The 20,917-nt window shown below is 47.3% G+C and overlaps 1 protein-coding gene and 1 long non-coding RNA gene across 2 annotated transcripts; one reads left to right on the top strand and one right to left on the bottom strand.

Annotated features, from left to right (window-relative positions):
* The first annotated feature begins 80 nt into the window (after window positions 1-80).
* Window positions 81-6,987, top strand: LOC147354091 (uncharacterized). The gene is made up of 2 exons (XR_015146212.1): window positions 81-628; window positions 6,537-6,987. It is a non-coding gene; the product is annotated as an uncharacterized LOC147354091 (long non-coding RNA).
* A 1,213-nt stretch (window positions 6,988-8,200) lies between these two features.
* PNMA8A (PNMA family member 8A) lies at window positions 8,201-14,382 on the bottom strand. The gene is given in 3 exon segments (XM_086353253.1): window positions 8,201-11,460; window positions 11,462-11,714; window positions 11,860-14,382. Coding segments are annotated over 2 exon segments (1,416 nt in total). The 5' UTR covers window positions 11,633-11,714; window positions 11,860-14,382; the 3' UTR covers window positions 8,201-10,215.
* Window positions 14,383-20,917: the final 6,535 nt, after the last annotated feature.

Raw genomic sequence — 20,917 nt, 5'->3', positions numbered from 1 at the left:
TGACCCAGGGAATGAAAAAAGGTCTCCTGCATTATAGGTGGATTCTTTACTGTCTGAGCCACCAGGGAAGCCCCCTTGAAGGAGTTACCACGGGATTCATTTAAGACTACGTTGCAGGAGAAAACTGCTAGCAACAGGTTCCCTGGGAGTCCAAACAAAAGTCATTTTGAACATTTGACAGCTATTGCCAAATGGCCTTTAAACCAGTTCACACTCCCACTAACAGTGACTCTGTTTCATCACACCCTGGCCAGCACTGGCCATTACACAATTTTGAACGTTTCTCAGTCAGATTCATGGACAAAGGAAGGTCCTGGTTGTTTTCTAGACTCTTGGCTCTATTCCATTGATCTCTCAGGTCATCCTTATCTCAGTCCATTCTTATCTCATGACTGTTTCTTTAGCTGGGCTTCCCATGTGGCGCAGTGGTAAATAATCCACCTGCTACCACAGGAGACTCAAGAGACGCAGATTCCATCCCTGGGTCGGGAAGATCCCCTAGAGGAAGGAATGGCAACCCACTTCAGTATTCTTGCCTGAGAAATCCCATGGACGGAGGAGCCTGGCGGGCTACAGTCCATGGGGTCGCCAAGAGTCCGACACGACTGATCAAGCATGCACTCTTTCTGTAAGTGTGATGTCAAGCCTCTTTTTATGCGTTTACTGTGGAAACTTGTTTTTCAATAAACTTCCAATTCGAGGTTCTTGCCTATTTTTCTCATCTGTTCTTTCTCTTGATCATTTAATGAGCACGAAAAGGGAGGCACAAAATCCCTATTTGTCCCCAATTTGTCACTACCTTTTGACTTAATGTTATTTTTTTTCCCCTCAGGTAAAAACTTTAACTTTTCTGTTAGTCACAGTGGTGAAGAAGCAGGCTTTCTTTGATGGTTTTGGGTTACAGCAGACTGGAGCCCCTTACTGGGTCTCAGGGTTGCCTACATTTAAATAAGATCTTTGCACTTTGCAAGTCCACTCAGCTTTGACAATCTTCCTCCCCTCCAGATAATGTGGATAAAAGGGAACCCTCCTACATGGTTCGTGGGAATGTAAACTGGTGCAGCCATTGTGGAGAGCAGTATGGAGGTTCCTCAGAAAACTAAAAATACAATTACCATATGACCCAGCAATCCCACTACTGGGCATATATCTGGAGAAAACTCTAATTCTAAAAGATATATGCCCCCAGTGTTCACAGCAGCGCTACTTCCAATAGCCAAGACACAGAAGCCACCTAAATGTCCATTGACAGATGACTGGATCAAGAAGATACACATAATGGAATACGACTCAGCCATAAAACAGGATGAAATAATGCCATCTGCAGCAACATGGATGGAACTAGAGATGCTCTGCTGCTGCTGCTGCTAAGTCACTTCAGTTGTGTCCGACTCTGTGCGACCCCATAGACGGCAGCCCACCAGGCTCCCCCGTCCCTGGGATTCTCCAGGCAACAACACTGGAGTGGGGCGCCATTTCCTTCTCCAATGCATGAAAGTGAAAAGTGCTCATACTAAGTGAAATAAGTTGGGAAGAGAAAGACAAATACCATATGATATCACTTATATGTGGAATCTAAAATATGACAAATTAACCTATCAATGAAACAGACTCAGGCTTGTTATTGCCAAGGAAGAGGGGCCTAGGGGAGGAATGGAGTGGGAGGTGGGATTCGAAAATGTAAGCTGTTGTTTATGGACTGGATAAACAACAAGGTCCTACTGTATGGCACAGAGAACTATATTCAGTATCCTATGATAAACCATGATGGAAAAGAACACTAAAAAAGAATATATACGTCTGAATGGCTTTACTGTACAGCAGAAATTAACACAACATTGTAAAATAATTTTATAAAAGGAAAGCTTCCTCCCTTCCAGATGATCAGTGATCCACCCAACTTTCCCTCTGCAACTTTTGCAATTTTATTTTCTACGTTTGATCCATCTGGAATTTATTTTGATATCAGGAGTGAGCTGTTTTTTCCCCAGTTACCTATTGTCCCAAGACCACTTTCTGCATAATTCCTCTTTCCCATGCCAGTTTGAAACTCCACCTGTACTTCACTCTTTGTAGATTTTGGTCGCTCTGTTTCTTCAGTCTGTACCGAACTATTGTTATTATCGCAGGCTCATCATACAGTTTAATATTTATCAGATAAATAGTCCTGCAGCCAGGCCTCTTGCACGACTGACCTATCTCTCTGTTTTCTGCATGTTTATTTTGGATGTTTCCCTCCCTATTCCTACATGTTGACAGTTTTAAAAACAGCCAGCCTGCCCTCATAGGAAATGCTTCAGTTAAGGGCGTACAGAATCATGGAAAAACAGTGGGAGGGAAAGTTTTGCTTCAGAGATTTGCCCTTGAACGTTCTGTAAGTACTCACATTTCTTATCAAGTGTGAAAGTCACAGGGGAAACACCCAGAACAAGCCTGGAGCCTGAGAGCAGGCCTTAATCTCTGACATTAGCTACACATTGACCAATGTTCCACACCATTCCCACTGAGGTGAGGGCCCCAGGGCTTTACTTTACTTGAGCTGACCAGACTTGTACTCTCTGCAAACCCTCTTGCTTTTCCAGTTTTGCAAGAGTAGAAGAGCCCAGGCTGGAATTTTAAAAACTGACCCTTGGGAAGCTTAAAAACTTTCCAACTGAAAACACGTTGATGAAAAAGAAAAAAAAACCAACAACTCAAATATACATCAAAAGAGGACAGCAAAAGCTTTCTTCCAAGATCTGCAGCACGGCTCGTTTACTCGGCAGCCAGAGATGATGTGGTGTCTGCAGCCAACGACGGCATTTGGCTTTGTGGCTTTTTTTAGGGGGTGAGGGGCTTCACCCCGAGGCATGTGGGATCTTATTTCCCTGACCAGGGAGGGAACCCGTGCCCTCTGCACTGGAAGGGCGGAGTCTTAACCACTGGATTGCCAAAGAAGTCCCTTGTGGCTTTTTTAATATAGGGAAAAGTATAAACGAGAATGTCTATAGTATCACCTCCCCCTGAAAAGGTCCATGATCTAGAGTTTTTTTACTACAATTTTTTAAAATAGCATTGAAATTCACAAGACATAAAATTAACCATTTTAAAGTGTCCAGTTCATTGGCATTTAGCAATCACAGTTTGGGGCAACCACCACCTCTATCTAGATCCAGAATATTTTCATCACCCCAAAAGGAAACCCTGAACTCATTAAGCAGTAGAAATGTGACAGTCTTAGAGGAACCCGTTCACCCTCCCTGCAGCCCTGACGACCACTATCTACTTTCTGTCTCTACAGATTTCCCAGTTCTGGACATTTCATATAAATAGAATCACACAATATGTGGCCTTTTGTGCCTGGCTTCTCTTACTTTCCCTTCTCCAGGGGATCTTCCCAACCCAGGGATCGAACCCAGGTCTCCTGTATGGCAGGTGGATTCTTTACCAGCTGAGCCACAAGGGAAGGCCAAGAATACTGGAGTGGGTAGCCTATCCCTTCTCCAGGGGATCTTCCTGACCCAGGAATTGAACCGAGGTCTCCTGCATTGAGGTTCAGCCACATGTAGTGTATATCAGCACTTCACATCATTTTATGACTGAATATTGACTACTTAAAAAAACACCCATTATGGGACTTCCCTGGTAGCCTAGTGGTTAGGACTCCCGAGCTTATACTGCAGGTGGCATGGGTTTGATCCCTGATTGGGGATCTAAGATCCCTCAAGCTGCAGGTCCAGCCAAACAAACAAAACATCCAATATGAGTGCATGGTTAGAAACTGACAAAGTACAAGCAGTCAAAATAAAGTATGGACAGCTGAAAAGCCCCCTATACCCCCTTCACCTGGCCTCCAGTGCCCTCCACCCAGTCCCAAGCTCTAAGGGTGAGCGTGCAAGCTTAGTCACTCAGTCACGTCTGACTCTTTCGATCCTATGGACTATAATCCGCCAGGCTCCTCTGTCCATGGAATTTTCCAGGAAAGAATAGTGGAGTGGGTTGCCATTTCCTCTTCCAGGGGATCTTCTCGACCCAGAAGTTGAACCCACGTCTCCTGTGTCTCTTGCATTGCAGGTGGCTTCATTACCAGCTGAGGCATTGGGGAAGCCCCATTCCCATTCTAAGGGTCATCACTATCAAATAAATATATGTACCTGTAACTTCCTAAAACAAGTATATTTGTATGCATTTATTAACATAAAAATGTATGTTTATTTCTTCTTATAAAATATTCAACAAAAGAGATCATAATGCATCTTTTTTTTTTTTTTTAGGCAGCACGGTTTATTCCCTGAATAATATGGCTTGGATGAAACTTCTGCAAGGCGGATGGGGAAGGGGATGGGCAGGGGATGGGCAGGGTGCAGAATAGAGTTTGGTTGGGGGGAGCCTTAGGCGTTTAGGAGGCTGCACAGGTGGATTCCATTTGTGAAAATGGATCCAGCTGAACACGTATGATACACCTACCTTTCAAGAAAAAGGTTTTAATAATATGGCCTGACAATCAGCGCTCAGAGATCCATTTTATCTTGACAACCGCACAGTGCTCTTTTCTATGGTGTCACATAAATCTTTGGAAGACTATTTCCAGTTTCCACCTCCCTTTTACAAAAGCACTATAATCAGCAGTCCTGGCATCCCTCAGGACAGTTTGATGAGTGTATTTTAAACTGATGGCCAGAACCATGTCACTCTCAGGAGGATGTACTGATTTCCATGCCTATTAAGGACATTTGGGTAGAGTCTGCTAAGTTGCAGGTTTTTCCCTTTCAGCACTTTGAATGCATCATGCTATTCTTATTAAAAAAACAAACAAACAAGGAACAGCCGGTAGCCTGCTCCCCCAAACCCTCTCCAGCACTGGGCATCCCTAAACTTTTGCATTATTGCCCAGTTGTTATGTGAATGATGGGATCGCATGACTGTTTGGCTTTGCACTTATTTTAATCATGCATGGAAGAGGTAGGGGAGCAGGGTGGTATCTTGGGTAACAGCCTATCTTGGAAGCCAGGGCTCCAAACCTGGGCTGTGTCACTTGCCAGTGGAGTGAACTTAGCCTGGTTATTGACCTCTAGATGATGTTTCCTCGTCTATAAAAATGGGGAGGAACATAATAGCACCTCCCTCCTCATTATTATTATTATTTTTAGGCTTAAATAAGATATTGTGCAGAGTACAATATGCAGAGTACTTATATGCAGAGTACCTCATGAGAAACGCTGGGCTGGAAGAAGCACAAGCTGGAATCAAGATTGCCGGGAGAAATATCAATAATCTCAGATATGCAGATGACACCACCCTTATGGCAGAAAGTGAAGAGGAACTCAAAAGCCTCTTGATGAAAGTGAAAGAGGAGAGTGAAAAAGTTGAATTAAAGCTCAACATTCAGAAAACGAAGATCACGGCATCCGGTCCCATCACTTCATGGGAAATAGATGGGGAAACAGTGGAAACAGTGTCAGACTTTATTTTTCTGGGCTCCAAAATCATTGCAGATGGTGACTGCAGCCATGAAATTAAAAGACGCTTACTCCTTGGAAGGAAAGTTATGACCAACTTAGATAGCATATTGAAAAGCAGAGACATTACTTTGCCAACAAAGGTATATCTACTCAAGGCTATGGTTTTTCCAGTGGTCATATATGGATGTGAGAGTTAGACTGTGAAGAAAGCTGAGCACCAGAGAATTGATGCTTTTGAACTGTGGTGTTGGAGAAGATTCTTGAGAGTCCCTTGGACTGCAAGGAGATCCAACCAGTCCATTCTAAAGGAGATCAGTCCTGGGTGTTCTTTGGAAGGAATGATGCTAAAGCTGAGGCTCCAGCTCATGTGAAGAGTTGACTCATTGGAAAAGACTCTGATGCTGGGAGGGATTGGGGGCAGGATAACAGAGGATGAGATGGCTAGATGGACATGAGTTTGAATCAACTCCCGGAGTTGGTGATGGACAGGGAGGCCTGGCATGCTGCGATTCATGGGGTCGCAAAGCGTCGGACATGACTGAGCGACTGAACCGAACTGAAGATATTGTGGCTTCCCTGGTGGCTCAACGGTAAAGAATCCCCTTACAATGCAGGAGATGTAGGTTTGATCCCTGGGTCGGGAAGATCCCCTGGAGAAGGAAATGGCAACCCACTCCAGTATTTTTGCCTGGGAAATCGCACGGACAGAGGAGCCTGGCAGGCTATGGTTCAAGGGGTTGTGCAAAAGAGTCAGACACAACTGAGCGACTAAAGAACAATTACTTCTCTTTTTATCTAAACACTTATTAATTTGTTTTTAAATGTACAACTGTGATCCTTTTGAAAGGTAATGGCATACAAAGCAGGAAGTAGAGAACTCTGCTTTAGTAAAGAACTTTAGTCCTTTATTCCAAATGGCCGTCCAGTTTTCCTAACACTAGCTATGCTTAGAAAATCCTCTTTCTCCCCTGCTAACTCAAAATAAATTTCTACTTCTGGACTCATTATTCTGTCCCACTGTTTTGTTGGTCTATTTCTTTCTTTTTTTTTTAAATTAAAGAGCATAATTGATTTACAATATTGTGTTACTTTCAGTTTTCCAGTAGTCATGTACGGATTTGAGAGTTGGACCATAAAGAAGGCTGAGTGCTGAAGAACTGATGGTTTTGAACTGTGGTGGAGGAGGAGACTCTTGAGAGTCCCTTGGACACCAAAGAGATCGAACCAGTCCATCCTAAAGGAAATCAGTCCTGAATATTTATTGGAAGGACTGATGCTGAAGCTGAAGCTCCAATACTTTGGTCACCTCATGTGAAGAGTCGGTCATTGGAAAAGACCCTGATGCTGGGAAAGACTGAAGGCAGGAGAAGAAGGGGGCAACAGAGGATGAGATGGTTGGATGGCATCACTGATTCAACGGACATGAGTTTAAGCAAATTCTGGGAGATAGCGAAGGACAGGAAAGCCTGGCGTGCTGCAGTCCGTGGGGTCTGTCTTGTTCCTGGCTGTCTCAAGGTAGATGAGCAATAAATTTTGGCTAAACAGAGTCATGGATGGATGACCGAACTATACCTTCTGTCCCTCCTGGCTGTACACAAGCCGTTCCTCCCAGCATCGCCCCACCCCCACCCCCTTGCCCAGGAGGCACCTCTGGCCGGGCCTTGCTCCAAGGTACACCACAAACAGAACACTGCCCCATCCCAGAGACAGTCTGAGAGGCTTCCTTGGAGACTTCCCCTGAGCCCCATGGAACCCCACCCCTGGGTCTTCCCCCACCTCGGGTCACGTTCCCCCCACTACCAGTCTTTCCTGGTGGATTGGGTCTAACCGGAGGGAGTGACTGCTCCTGGGAGGTACTTAAAGATCTTGGCCAAATCCGGCTTTCCCCCTGGAGGGGCAGAGGCGAGGACCCAATAAATTAACCTCTGACTGGGGTCTTTTTGTGCTCACACCCCAGGGTGTAATTAGCTCCCCTGTCCTCAGAGTCCAGCTTCCCTTTGGTCTCCAGGGCATCACGTGACTCTGGCACAGTGGTCACCATGGTTCAGGGGTCCCTAACAGGGGAGGGGCTTTGGCGGAAGGAAATTTAACTTGATTTTTCGCTGGAGAAAACCTCAATTTCTGTCTGAGGGGAAGACAGGGTTTTCATCTTCTGCTGCTGCTGCTAAGTTGCTTCAGTCGTGTCCGACTCTGTGCAACCCCCTAGATGGGTAGCTGCTTTTAAAAGTAAACTCGCCCTTTCAGGTAATCCACACCTCCAGTTACCTGTCCTAGAAACTTCTAGAAACCCCAGGATCTGGGGTGGGGGGGTAGTTTTCACATTGGTGGCAGGTCATATAGCAATGGGGACAGATATCTTGATGACTTTCTCTCATGGAAAATCGATGATTCTTCCAGCTTGAACCCAGGTTTGACAAGAGCTCACGCTGGGGCTTCCCAGGTGGCACGAGTGGTAAAGAACTGGCCTGCAACGCAAGAGCTGTAAGAGATGAGGGTTCAGTCCCTGGGTGGGAAGATCCCCTGGAGGAGGGCATGGCAACCCACTCTAGTATTCTTAGCTGGAGAATCCCATGGACAGAGGAGTCTGGAGGATTACAGTCCATAGGGTTGCAAAGACTCAAATACAACTGGAGCTACTTAGCATGCACATGCCCCAGGCTGGGAGTCTAGGACAGTGTGTGTCGTTCAGTGTGGGGGGAACTCTTTCCTCAAATGAAACAGTTCATGCCACTGGCATCTATAAGAGACTCAACAATCACTTAGTTTGCTAAACTTTTATTTGATGACATGTACATCTACATGTACTAATCATGGTGTCAGTTTGTTCACACAATGAAGCCCTAATGGACCTGATTTTGAAATCAGGAGCTGGAGAGCCACAAGCTTGAAAGGCCAGTTCACTCCCATGTTTTGTTTTGCTTCGACCCAAGGATAACTGTGATACACACAGATGAAGAGCTGCAAACGGAAACCGTTTCCTTTTTTCCTGCACCCTCAGATTCATCCAGAATTTTGAAATGAACTGCCACGAGAAATCTGCTGAATCACTAACAACATCTAGCAACTGTTCACATCCTTTAGTTAAGTCACAAGATAGTCCACAAAACTCTAACAGAATATGAATTACTGTGCGCCGTGTTGATACGTTTTGCCGTCAAACAACGCAGCATCACAGTAGGACAATAACATGTGGATTACCAAGGGAAACTTCTTTCAGAGTGTTTGTTTGATGATAGGGCATTTGCAGGACCAACTCCTCCCACTTGGAACCTTTCCTATCAGCTGCATTTACAAGAAAATTAGATTATATGCAAATAGTGAAATCAACAAAATGGATACCTGTACCAAAACACTGATGCACAAAAGGTAATATTTTGATAGTCTCTGGTGTGACTTGTTTGGCTTATGATACATTCAAATAGTCACTTTTTTAAAAATAAATACGTGAAAAAGTAGATTCGGATTACTTCTTTGAGCATACCTTGAGCTTCTCCAGGATACTGTCTGGAAATCATTGAGCTCGGATAACCTGGCCCTCCCCCTCCTCCTGCACACAAGGAGACAAGGCATTCTGGTCTATTCAGAGGGTACAAACGATCAGCCAATTTTTAAAGAATATTTTCCCGTCTCTTCCTATAATGGGAGATTTGGTCTTCAGCCTCAAAGAGAGTCTGGGGGGGCATGGGATGGAAGTAGAGCCAGGGGACCCAGGAATGGCAGAGTCCTACCCTCTCCATCACTCTTTTCTGGCTGCAGGTTTCCTGCAAGGGTTTCACCCACATGGGAATCCAAGTACCAGTTTTAGTAACAGAACCTTAAAGCAAACACTTCAAGGCGTAAGTGGGTAGGGACCTTACCACCTTCCGGTTAGAGAACTGGAGGATGGACACTGAGAAGTAGTGGGAGGAAGCGAGGTCTGCAGGGACGCTCCTGACTTAACCTACCCGGTGGTCAAAGCAGAGAGGATATAAGGGAGCAAAGGGCTGCCGACCTCTTTACCTCGCCAGGCCCTGAAGAGAGAGGTTGGCTCACCATCCAGAAAAGGAAGCAGGGAATGGGGGAGAAAGGCCAAACATAAGCGACCATAACAGTGAACCAGCCTGTGAGTCACAGTGAATGTTCTAGAACTTTTCCAATGTACTTCGTGACTCTCCATCCTCTGAGGCTGTGTCTAGGAGGAGGTGAAAAAGCAGGCCCAGCGGAGGAAAAAAAAGCACGGGGCTATGTCTCCCTCCCTAACTCCTTCCACCTAAGACCTTACACAGCATTTACCTCTGAGAGTCGAATCTCTACAAAGTGAGCTCCTAAAACATTCAAAGGTCAACAAGAGCAACTTTGTTCCCGACTTGGAGCCTCTTTCTTCTTCAACTGCTCAAGTGCAGATGGTCCCCCCTGTGTTCTGTGGATAAGTCAGAAAAGCTCAAGAGGAGAAGCAGGGTGTGTTGGGAAAGATTTTTCACTTCCTGAGACTTTCTAAGTCTTTGAACATGTTGATCTCCCAACCAGGCCTCCAGAAAACTCCAGCCTCAAGGCCTCCTACTCTGACAAACATGACCTCAAACAGTGCCACCCTTATTGAGGGAGATGGGTCAGACGAAGGGAGAGATGACTGGAGAATGCCACGGAGACACACTCATCTACAAGGGATGGCTGAGTGGGTTTGCGCCGACCTCCTGTCTCCACAGGTGTCCCCAGGTGTGGGCCTTCAGGGGCTCCTAGGAGGGGGGTCAGGGCTCTCGGCCTCTGAGGCCTCAATTCGTGGCTCACCTGCTTCCTAAACTGCACTGGGCTCCTCACCCACCATCTGACTCTCTGCCCACTTGGGTTCCTGTGCCCCCGCCTTCCCCTGCTGCTCCTCCTCCTCCATCCACTTGTTGACACAACCCAAATGACTTCTGCCATCGTTCTCACCACTGGAGGCATGCAGAGGGCTCTGTGGCTTGGCCTCTGGACCCTGTGAGGCTGAGGTTGGTGACTCATGGGCCTGGGGGACCCCAGGGGCCTTCTGGTCCGGTGCATCCTGGCCGGAGCCTGGCCCTTTCTTTGAAACCTCTGGCTTCTTCCTGGGGTCTTCCGAATTGACAAGGACATACGAGACAGGGCCCAAGCTCACCTTTTTCTTCCTCATGTAGGCAGGGCTCTTTGCCGAGACCCAGCCCATGGCCTTCTTCTTCGGGGGTCCCTCCAGACCACCATCTTGGTCTGACTCAGAGGCAACTCCCGGGCTTGCAGCTACATGAGGCAGGTTGCTGGGAAACTTCCAGGCACATTTTACAGGGGCCTTCTTCAAAGCCGACCCCTCCTGCTTCACACATGGCTTTTTGTTGTTCCTGACATGTTCTAACCTCTCCCTATTTTTACCATCATCAGCTTCAGGATGCTTCAAGGAGGCTGAGCTGTGGGAATGGCTGCCTTGGGATTTCTTCCAGGGCACTGGTTCCTGCTTGGGAGTTTTTTTCTGCTTCTTCCTCCTGGAGTGAGTAAGAGCTCCAGCCTTTCGAACCAAAGGTTTAGGACCATCACCCCCATCTGCCACGTCATTCCAGCCATCCGGGTTCTCCATCTTCAAGGCAGAGCCCCTCTCTGCAGCCCTCCCTGGCTCCTTCTTGACCTTCCTCCCTGCTGCTGAAGCCAAGGATGCTACCGCTTGGGCCTTGGCAAGATCTTGTGCCCTAGCTTCCTCCTGGCTAAGCATTTCGGCATCCATATAGTAGATGATTTGCACCACAGCCCCCAGAAGCACGCCCAAAGCTTCTGCCCAGTTCTCGGTGGACCGATTCTGGGTCTTGGGTGGTGAGGCCCTGCTGAGTTCAAGCAGGCGCACCACATCCTCCAAGGTGCGCTCCTCCGCGTCCAAGAATTCATTCAGGTTTTTTAAGAACTCAGCATCCTGGGTGGGGTCCCTACAGACTACTCTCCAGATGCTCCCCCTTCCTGGGAACTCTCGGGGTATGGCCCTCAGATACACACCCTCCCCGACCTCAACGAGGGCAGCTTTGGCATTTTCTTGCCTCAAAAAAAATCTTGTTGAGCACGGAGTACGGGCCCAGCGGGGAGAGGACCCCATTCAAGGTCTCCTCGATTTCCGGTTGGCCACAGTCCTCTGGAATGCCAGTGACCAACAGGGACCTGTGGATGTCCACTTCCATCCCCCGGCACCAGTCCTCCAAAAGGTTCGCTGCCATGGTCATGGACACCGCGGGGCTCGATTCCCAGGTGTGCTGAAGCGTCTACGAGGCGGACCGAGCCTGCAGCGGTCCCTCAGCAGCAATCCTGAAAGATGACAGGAGAGGGCGGTCAGAGAGCCGATAAACACGGCCAGGCTCAGAGATCTCAGCTGCCCCCTCCAAGGTGGGCCTGCAAGAGGCCTCGCGCTTTCCCAGGGCCTTCCTCCCCAAACCGGGCTCCGGGTGCTCACACGTGTCCTGAAATCTGCCGAAAACCGCGCTCAGCCCCTCCCACCGGGCCTGGGGACTGGGATACGGCAGCCCCGCCTCTGAACGCCCAGACGAGCCACAGAGAAGCCGCCGGGCTAGCCAGGTGCCAGCTCGGGCCGCTCCAGCACGGATGCTCTGGACGAATGGGCCGGGACGCCAGCGTCCGCCCCTCCTAGGACTCCCGGCACCTCGGCTAGGTCCCAGCAACCGCGCGGAGCCGAGGCAGGCATCTCAGTGCGCGCTTGCGCACTTGCTCCCGCCATCTGCCCGCGGTCTCCATGGCAACCGGTGGTTGCTTCCGAGCGCGTGGGCTACGCAACTGGGCCTGAAGAGCGGCTGGGAACGCGACTGTTAACCTATTGACCGAGCCAGGGATTTGCATGTTCTCCGATAGCCCCTCCTGACCCAGTCTTTCAACCCTTCTCTACTCAAAATGTGGGCCTCCAGGATGGGGGTTGGGGGCGCTGACTTCCGTGGCTGTGCCAACTACCCCTCTTATTCTCCTCCTTCCTGTTGGGTTCAGCCAACAGGACCCTTAGGAGACATCAGAAAGCGTAAGGCCAGAGGAGAGAGCGCCTTCAAGCCCTCTGAGTTTCCCCAACAAAAGCCACAGTTTTTGTTGAGAGCCGTCTCAGCTACATTTTCTTTTCTTTTTTTTTCTGGCCGACTCAGCTACATTTTCTTGTTCCTGCAATATCCAGAAGTTTCTAGAAATGTCTTGACTTCCCCCGCTTCCCCTCCAAGCCTGGGGATAGGGCTTCACATTTCCTTGCCGGTTTCTTCAACCTCCTGCCTTCAGGCAACCCCTTTTGTTTTGTTTTGAACACCTTTATTAATAATTAATGAAATGCTCCTCAGTGACTCAGTTTGGGTTTTCCTGTCAGGCCCTCAGTGATACAGCTAGCAATGAGGCTTCCTAACTGCTCGGTATTAGACTAATAATTTGAGCTCTCTGAGTTCCTTGCTCTTCTTCACACTAGGAATATCATTGATTCCAGGTTCAATGATTTGCTGAGAGTTTTCCTGGGACTCAGAAACATCATAGTGTTCACAGTTACGGTGGTGTTGTTTAGTCGCCAAGTCGTGTCTGACGCTGTTGAGACCCGACGAACTGTAGCCTGCCAGGCTCCTCTGTCCATGGCATTTTCCAGGCAAGAATACTGGAGTGGGTTGCCATGCCCTCCTCCAGGGGATCTTCCAGACTCAGGGATCGAACCTGAGTGTCCTACTTGGCAATCGGATTCTTTATTCGAAATTATAGTTTATTACAGGAAAAGGATACTGCTTAAGGTCAGCAAAGGGAAAAGAAAAGGGCAGTCTGGGAGAGAGTTGTATGGACGGGCTTACTTTTCCCAGCAACGTGTGACAACACGTACAGAGTATTAACCAGGGAAGCTCACCTGCGCCTTAGTGTCCAGGATTTTTTTTTTTTTTTTCCTGAGTCCATTTGCATGGAGCATACTTGTGGTTGACCTTAGTTACTCAGCCTTCGGTACCTTCAGAAATCGAAGAGATACCGCAAGGCCCAAGGCCACGACCGTCACTCACATTTTAGTACAGGATCCTGTAAGGCTTAGCAGTTACCCAGGAGTCACAGAAGGACTAAGTTGGTTCTTTAAAATAGACAGGGTTTGGGGACTACCCTAGTGGTCCAGTCCTTAGGACTCCAGGCTGCCACTGCAGGGGGTATGGGTTCAATCCCTGGTAGGGGAACTAAGATCCCACATGCCATGCAGTGTGGGCAAGAACAAAAAATAAAAAAATAAAAGATACAGAGTTTGAGCAACCCAGATCTGTTAAGTCTTCACTGCATGGATGCCTATAAGTGTTTCAATCAGGGTTCAGTCAGAAAAGAAGATTCTGAGTTAAGCATTCCAAAATATTTGAGAGACAATTTTAAATTTGTTTTATATATATGTATGAACATACAAATATTTATTTGTGATTACATATATAATATATAATTCATATAATTATAAATGTGTATTTGTATGTATGTATATAGGCATGTATGTGTGTGTGTGTGTGTGTGTGTGTGTAAGAGAAGTCAGCCGCCTGCCCCTTCTCCCATCAGTGAACCACCCACAATTATCAGTGGATCTAAAAATAGTTCTGAAGCACCCTTGGTAGGAGTCCTGGCTGTGGTTTCCATGACAACACTTCCAACTGCAGTTTCCACAACGATGGGTCCCTGCAGCCCCGACCCTTTCACCCATCTCTGCACTTTAGAGTTACCTTGGCATCCTCTTCTCCTTTTCACCTTAAGGTTTTTATTTTGTTTTCCTGTGTATTTTGGATGAGAACCCACAGAATTTCCATAAATACTAAGGTCCTGGGGGATCTGGGCTTCCACCCAGATTTCCCCTCCTGAGTAAGTTGTAGTAACCCACCCTGGTGGTTCTGTGACTCATCTGACTGGTTCTAGCCAGTTTGTGCTGTGAGAGCTCCTTCTTGCTCCAGAGTTTCTTCAGTTTGTACTTTCTAAATGTCCCAGGACATGGCTTTCCCCCTCATGGCTAACCTCCAGACTGCCAGCCTCAGCATCTGATGTGAGTCTCTACACATATTTCTCCAGCTCATGTAATCATTAAAAATACACAGATCCTAGGGAAGTCCCTGGCGGTCCAGTGGCTAGGACACTGTGCTTTCACTGCAGAGGGCTGGGTGGGCACTAAGATCCCACCAGCCTCACAGCATGGCCCAAACAAACAAAACCCACAGACCGTTTTCAAATACCAATAATTTATTTATTTTTTTTAAAGTATTGTTAAAATACTCCAGGAAAAAAAACAGGAGGGGAGGGGGATAGATGGAACAAACTGGCTGAGAATTGACCTTGAAACCCTTTGTTATAGATGGAGGTCATTACACTATTCTTTCTGCTGTTGTTTTCATTTTAAAGTTTCCAAAATGAAAAAAAAAAAAAAGTTAATGAAAGCAAACGCCTTCTGTCTTTGGTATTTTCTTTTTTTGTGGTTGTTTTTTGCTAAAATGGTTTACAGAAAGAATAAAAGTCGTTCCCATAGGATTTTATTGTTTTGATCCTGACTCATAAAATAGAAAATAAAATATCAAAAAATATCTTGTACTGTTTATCAGAGAGACAGTAGTCTTGAAGCAGGAGCTTATTTCCAGAGATTGAACCTAGCCGGCCAGTCCACCAGGGGCTAGAGGCTAGAAGCAAAGTTCCCCAATTCTTACCCTGTTTGAAAGCAAAAATGTTTCAAGGAGGCAAAAATTGCAAACAGGTACAAAGTTTATTATTACAGACACGGTGACACAGCACAACATATAGGAGAGCACATAGAGAAGCAGTTTATTTATTTAAGTCAGAAGCAGGGCAGAAATACACACCCAGAGAGGTGTGCGGGCTTCCTGAATGAGGAGGTGCGCAGTGAAGGGGTGATTTAAATCCCTCATCGGAGAAGGCAATGGCACCCCACTCCAATACTCTTGCCTGGAAAATCCCATGGATGGAGGAGCCTGGTGGGCTACAGTCCATGGGGTCGCTGAGAGTCAGACATGACTGAGCGACTTCACTTTCACTTTTCACTTTCATGCATTGAAGAAGGCAATGGCAACCCACTCCAGTGTTCTTGCCTGGAGAACCCCAGGGACAGGGGAGCCTGTTAGGCTGCCGTCCATGAGGTCGTACAGAGTTGGACACAACTGAAGTGACTTAGCAATAGCAGCAGCATACAGGACAATCCTTCCTGGTCTTTGTTTACATTTGACCAATTATCTTGTTTCTCTCGTCACACCTGCGTGGTCTCAGGACTCTCCCCAAGATGCGTAAGCAACTTTTCTCCAAGATGGATCCCACCACAGATCCAAAGGGTTGGACATGACTGAAAGTCACGCACATGCTGTGGGTGCACGTCCACACTTGATTTAGGTTGGAGCCCCCCTGCCTTTTTGACCCCCAAGGAGACTTCCTGCGTAGACAGGGAAGTCTTCCTTGACCTCAGGAGTGGTCATCTTGTCTCCTTACTTCAGCAGAGCTCGGCTTCTGTCTCCTGCTTTGTCCTTGGAGTGTCTGGGTGACAAAGCTTCGATTTTACTCCACTTGATAAGCACGGTGTCCAGCCCGGGGGCCCATCTGTTTCCTACTTCAGTGCTACAACTTTCTTGCCTTTTTTTTTTTTTTTAAAGACTTATTTGTTTATTTAGTTTTGGCTGCAGTGGGTATTCAGTGCTGCACTTGGGCTTTCTCTAGTTGCGTCAAGCGAGGGCTGCTCTCTAGTTGCGGTGCGTGGGCTTCTCGTTGCGGTGGCTTCTCTTGTTTCCGAGCACAGGTTCTAGGTGCGAGGGCTCAGTGGTCGTGGCGCACGGCTTAGTTGTCCTGAGACATGTGGGATCTTTCCAGACTAGACATAAACTGGTGTCCCTTGCATTGCAAGGCAGATTCTTAGCCGTTGGACCACCAGGGAAGCTCCAGTATGACAACTTTTAAAAGTGAAATTCATATTGTTAACTGGTTAGAAAGACACACCCCACCTCTCCTTGTTTTGTTGAAATATTTAACCAAATAAATATATGCCATCTTCTTTATTTAAATAATTATTCTCATAATTCTAGAGAACTGTCATTATCAAGTACTTGTGTGTGAAGTCGCTCAGTCGTGTCCGACTCTTTGCGACCCCATGGACTGCAGCCTACCAGGCTCCTCTGTCCATGGGATTTTCCAGGCAAGAGTACTGGAGTGGGGTGCCATTTCCTTCTCCAGAGGATCTTCCCCACCCAGGGATGGAACCCGGGTCTCCCACGTATAGGCAGGCGCTTTACCATCTGAGCCACCAGGGAAGTCAGATAAATGAAAAAGTATACATAAAAATGGAATGAATGGTGATTTATCCACCACCCCACCCCTAGCTTAAGGACTGGCACATTTCTGTGTTCATTTTGGTCTTTTTCAGCCATATGCTGTGCTGAGCTAAGTCGATTCAGTCATGTCCAACTCTTTTTTGACCCTGTGGACTATAGCCCACCAGGCTCCTCTGTCCATGTGATTTCCCAGGCAAGAATACTGGTTACCATTTCCTCCTCCAGGGGACCTTCCCAACCAGGGATCAAACCCGTGTCTCTTGCATCTCCTGCATTGGCAGGCAGGTTCTTTACCACTAGGACCCCCGGGAAGCCCTTTCCAGCCGTGCTTCCACAGTTCCCACCTTAAGATGTTTGTACTTGCTGTTCCTTGTGTGATTTCCTGCTTGTCATTCAAACTTTGGTCCAAATGTCACTTCTGAGAAGCCTTACCAGACTTCACCTAATTTACGGAAGTTTTCCCTCACGTGTGTGTGTGTGTGCGTGCTCAGTTGCTCAGTTGTGTCCAACTCTTTGCAATCCCATGGACTGTAGCCCTCCAGGATCCCCTGTCCATGGGATTTTCCCGGTAAGAATACTGGAGCCGGTTGCCATTTCCTCCTTCAGAGGATCTTCCCAACCTGGGGATCGAACCTGAGTCTCCTGCATTGGCAAGAAGATTCTTTACCACTGAATCACCTGAGAAGCCCTCGCCTCCTCACATACCTTCACAAAAATCACTATCACACCACATTGACTTATTAGCATGTGAGTTAGCATCACTGTGTAACAAACAATTCCCAAAGTGGTTTAAAGGTAGTACATACACCATCTAAAGTTGTAATCCCCATTACAGTGGAAGCCCCCTAAGGGTAGACACCTTGCCTGTCTTCTTCACCGTCAGACTCTCAGAATCTAAAAACTGTGTTTGCCACAGAGGGACATTTAATCATTCTCTGTTGAATGAATAAATGATTATGTCCGTTGACTGTCTTGGGTTGGAAATCAAGTCAGCCACTTGGACAACCGCTGGAACTCTGAAGCCAGAGAATGAGACACTCACTTTAAAAATAAATAAACAAGAAGTAAGAGAGAGGGTTGCCTCTGTCTGCAGTGCTGAGAAGGAAGCCAGAACAAAGGAGTGCTTATTCTTCAGTGTAGACAGGTAAATAGTAAACTCCACATGAGAGACGCCCGCCCTCCCCTGCCCTAGAGGGAGATTTTTTTCCCCCTGATGACAGTCAATGAGGCCAGTCACTCCAGATAGCCATAAATACTGTGGGTGGCCACTCCCGGGAAACTTTCCGATCTGCAATTTCTCTGCCTCCTCTCTCTAAATTCAGGTCCCCGTAGCCAAATCAAGGTTGGAATGAATATTCACAGCTCACGTCCTCTCCTCACCCCCTTCCCCATCACCCCACATATATATGTTTTCAAAAATCTCCACTGCTTGTAACAGATCTTACCACAAAAATTTACTTTTTATCCTGGCAAGCTTTCCCAAGGATTTCTTAAATTCCCTCTCCCTATTGGTCCAGCTAAAACAATTGCCAGATGATCAGAGTCAATGAGAGCCATCTTCTAGGACAACCCCTGTTGGTCTGGCTGCAGTGCATGCTGGGATCCAGAGATAGGGAGGGCCAGAGGTAGGGAAGCTGTAATTGGGAAGAACAAATCTGACTCCATATTGGATCTTTTACTTTAACCTTCTTGTTTTATTGCTTCTAAAGGAATGTTGCCTGTGGTTTAAAGTATGCATAATGGCCAATCTCCAGGAACCTTGTTTCCTATGCCTGAACATTAAGCTAAAAATACCTTTGTTTAGGGAATTCCCTGGTGGTTCAGTGTTTAAAACTCTGTGTTTCCAATGCAAGGGGCGAGGGTTTGATCCCTGGTCGAGGAACTAAGATCCCACGTGCCATGATGTGTGGCCAAAAATAAATAAATAAAATAAAATACCTTTGTTTAGCTCACAGGAAACTTCCTGATCAGGCTCACCTGTGAATGGCTGCAGGAAGAAATGAACATATCTCCTCTGGAGTCTGGCTGGAACCAGGAAATAGTTAAAATAACTTATCACCTTTTGGGGAGGCTTTCCTGGCTCAGTGGAAAAGAATCTGCCTGCAATGCAGGAGACCTGGGTTCAATCCCTGGGTCAGGATGATTGAGGAGGAAATGGCAACCTACTCCAGTATTCTTGCCTGGGAAATCCCATGGAGCAGGAATCCTGGCTGGCTACAGTCCATTGGCTCTCAGAAGAGTCAGTCATGACTGACTAAACGACATCATCTTTTTCACTTTACATCCTTACCTCTCCCTCTTTGTTCTATAGAATAAACTAGCATCCCCCCCAGGGAAGATGGTTCTTTGGGACACTAGTCTACCATCTTCTAAGCCTGCTGGCTTTCCAAATAAAGTTGCCATTCCTTGCCCCAATGATTCTTCTCTCAGTTTATTAGCCTGTCATGTGGTAAGAAGTACAAGCTTAGACTTGTAACAGGGTGACTTGAGGGATGGATCTGAGCCCCTGAATATGCCTACAGGCTCTTGTAATCATTATCATCATTACTACTATCATTATTTTATTAATATATAAAATTACTGTTATTATGAAAATACAGTTCTAGTACTGTTTATACAGCAGTGAACGAGGCAGACAAAAATCCAGGAGCCTGGCAGGTAAGTGGAATAAAGTCTTTCCAGATGAGGAAGACAGCCAGTGCAAAGGCCCAGGGGCTGGAGAGCATGAGATGTTTGAGGAACACCGAGGAGGCTAGTGGCCTTCCCTGGCGGCTCAGACAGTAGAGAATCTGCCAGCAGTGCGGGAGACCTGGGTTCAAACCCTGGGTCAGGAAGATGCCCTGGAGGAGGGCATGGCAACCCATTCCAGTATTCTTGCCTGGGAAATCCCCTTGGTCAGAGGAGCCTGGCTGGCTACAGTCCATGGGGTCGCAAAGAGTCAGACATGACTGAGTGACTAAGCACAGCACAAGGAGGCGAGCAAGTGTGGCTGGGGCAGAGGGAGGGAGGGGAAAAGCTGTGAGTTGTGATAAGAGTTGTGATCAGAGGCAGGAGTTGTGATCAGAGAGTCCTCTTGGGAGGACTCAGCTTTTTCTCAGAGGAACATGGGAGACACCATGGGGTTCTGAGCAGATGTGTGATCTGATCTGAATTTAACCCTCACGACAGGCATGTGGACTAGAGATTCTCAACCCATTATAAAGAGGAGGACGCTGAGTCTCAGAAACCACACATCCAGTTTGTGGGGGAGCCAGGATTTGAACTTACATCTGTCTGACTGGGTGCCTCTGACTGGGGACTTGGACCTCAAGCAGAGAGGGTAAGGAGGGCAATCTGGTGACCCCGGCCCCGGAACTGAGCAGAGAAGACTGGGGAACACGAAGATCCACAGAGTTCCCTGAACAGCGCTGTGTCTGGCAGAGATGGCCAGCTGCTCTCATCAGAGACCCTCCTCTGTCCCCTTGCGTGCCAACCGGAGAACAAACCTCATGGCCAGTCCTGAGAGATGTGATTATCCAAGACCTCTCTGGAGAGGATCTGGGCTTTACCTTTCTCGTTCAGTTTGTATTCCTCCCATCATTGTAGGGTTTTCTGGACTCTCAGAGCCTCCTGGGCTTCTTTATGCAAGACCTCGGTCACACGTGACCTGGATCACACCTCCTTGTCCTTCAGGACTCAGCTTCTTCCAGGAAGCCCTCCTTGACTGCCCAAACTGGGTCCAGCATCCCTTTAAGGCTCCTTTGGCCCAACTCTGCCCACTCTGGAGATGGGTCTGTCTCCCCGACTGGACTAGGGGCCCTGGGAAGGCCAAGCTGGGGCTGTCACTGGTCACCACTGTCTCCCCAGCACAGGTCAGACACAGAGGAAGGGCTAGGGGAATACTCTTATTGGAAAAATTTGCCATAAATACCCCAAAGACACTAATGCAAGAGGAAGGAGGTTTAAGGTGATGGTTTAAGACAACTTAGGTCAAGCTCAGGCTCAAACCCAGACTCCATGACGTCAGAGCTGGGAAATGTTAAACACATTGCTCCATCTCTCTGAGACTCAGGTTTTCTGCCTGCAAAATGGGGTGCTGAGAAACTCTGGGGGATGATGATACGAGTAATGGGGTCTGGCACACGGAACTCACTCAGCACACGTCAGCCTCCCTTACTATCATCACCCAAGACGGGGAAATTAATGATTTTCCTGACAGTCACTTGTTTTGTCTTT

This window comes from Bos grunniens, chromosome 18 (assembly GCF_055505025.1).
Source record: "Bos grunniens cultivar Pamir isolate PY7600 chromosome 18, Bosgru_T2T1.0, whole genome shotgun sequence".
NCBI lineage: Eukaryota > Metazoa > Chordata > Mammalia > Artiodactyla > Bovidae > Bos > Bos grunniens.
This window is presented reverse-complemented; position numbering and strand designations above follow the sequence as displayed.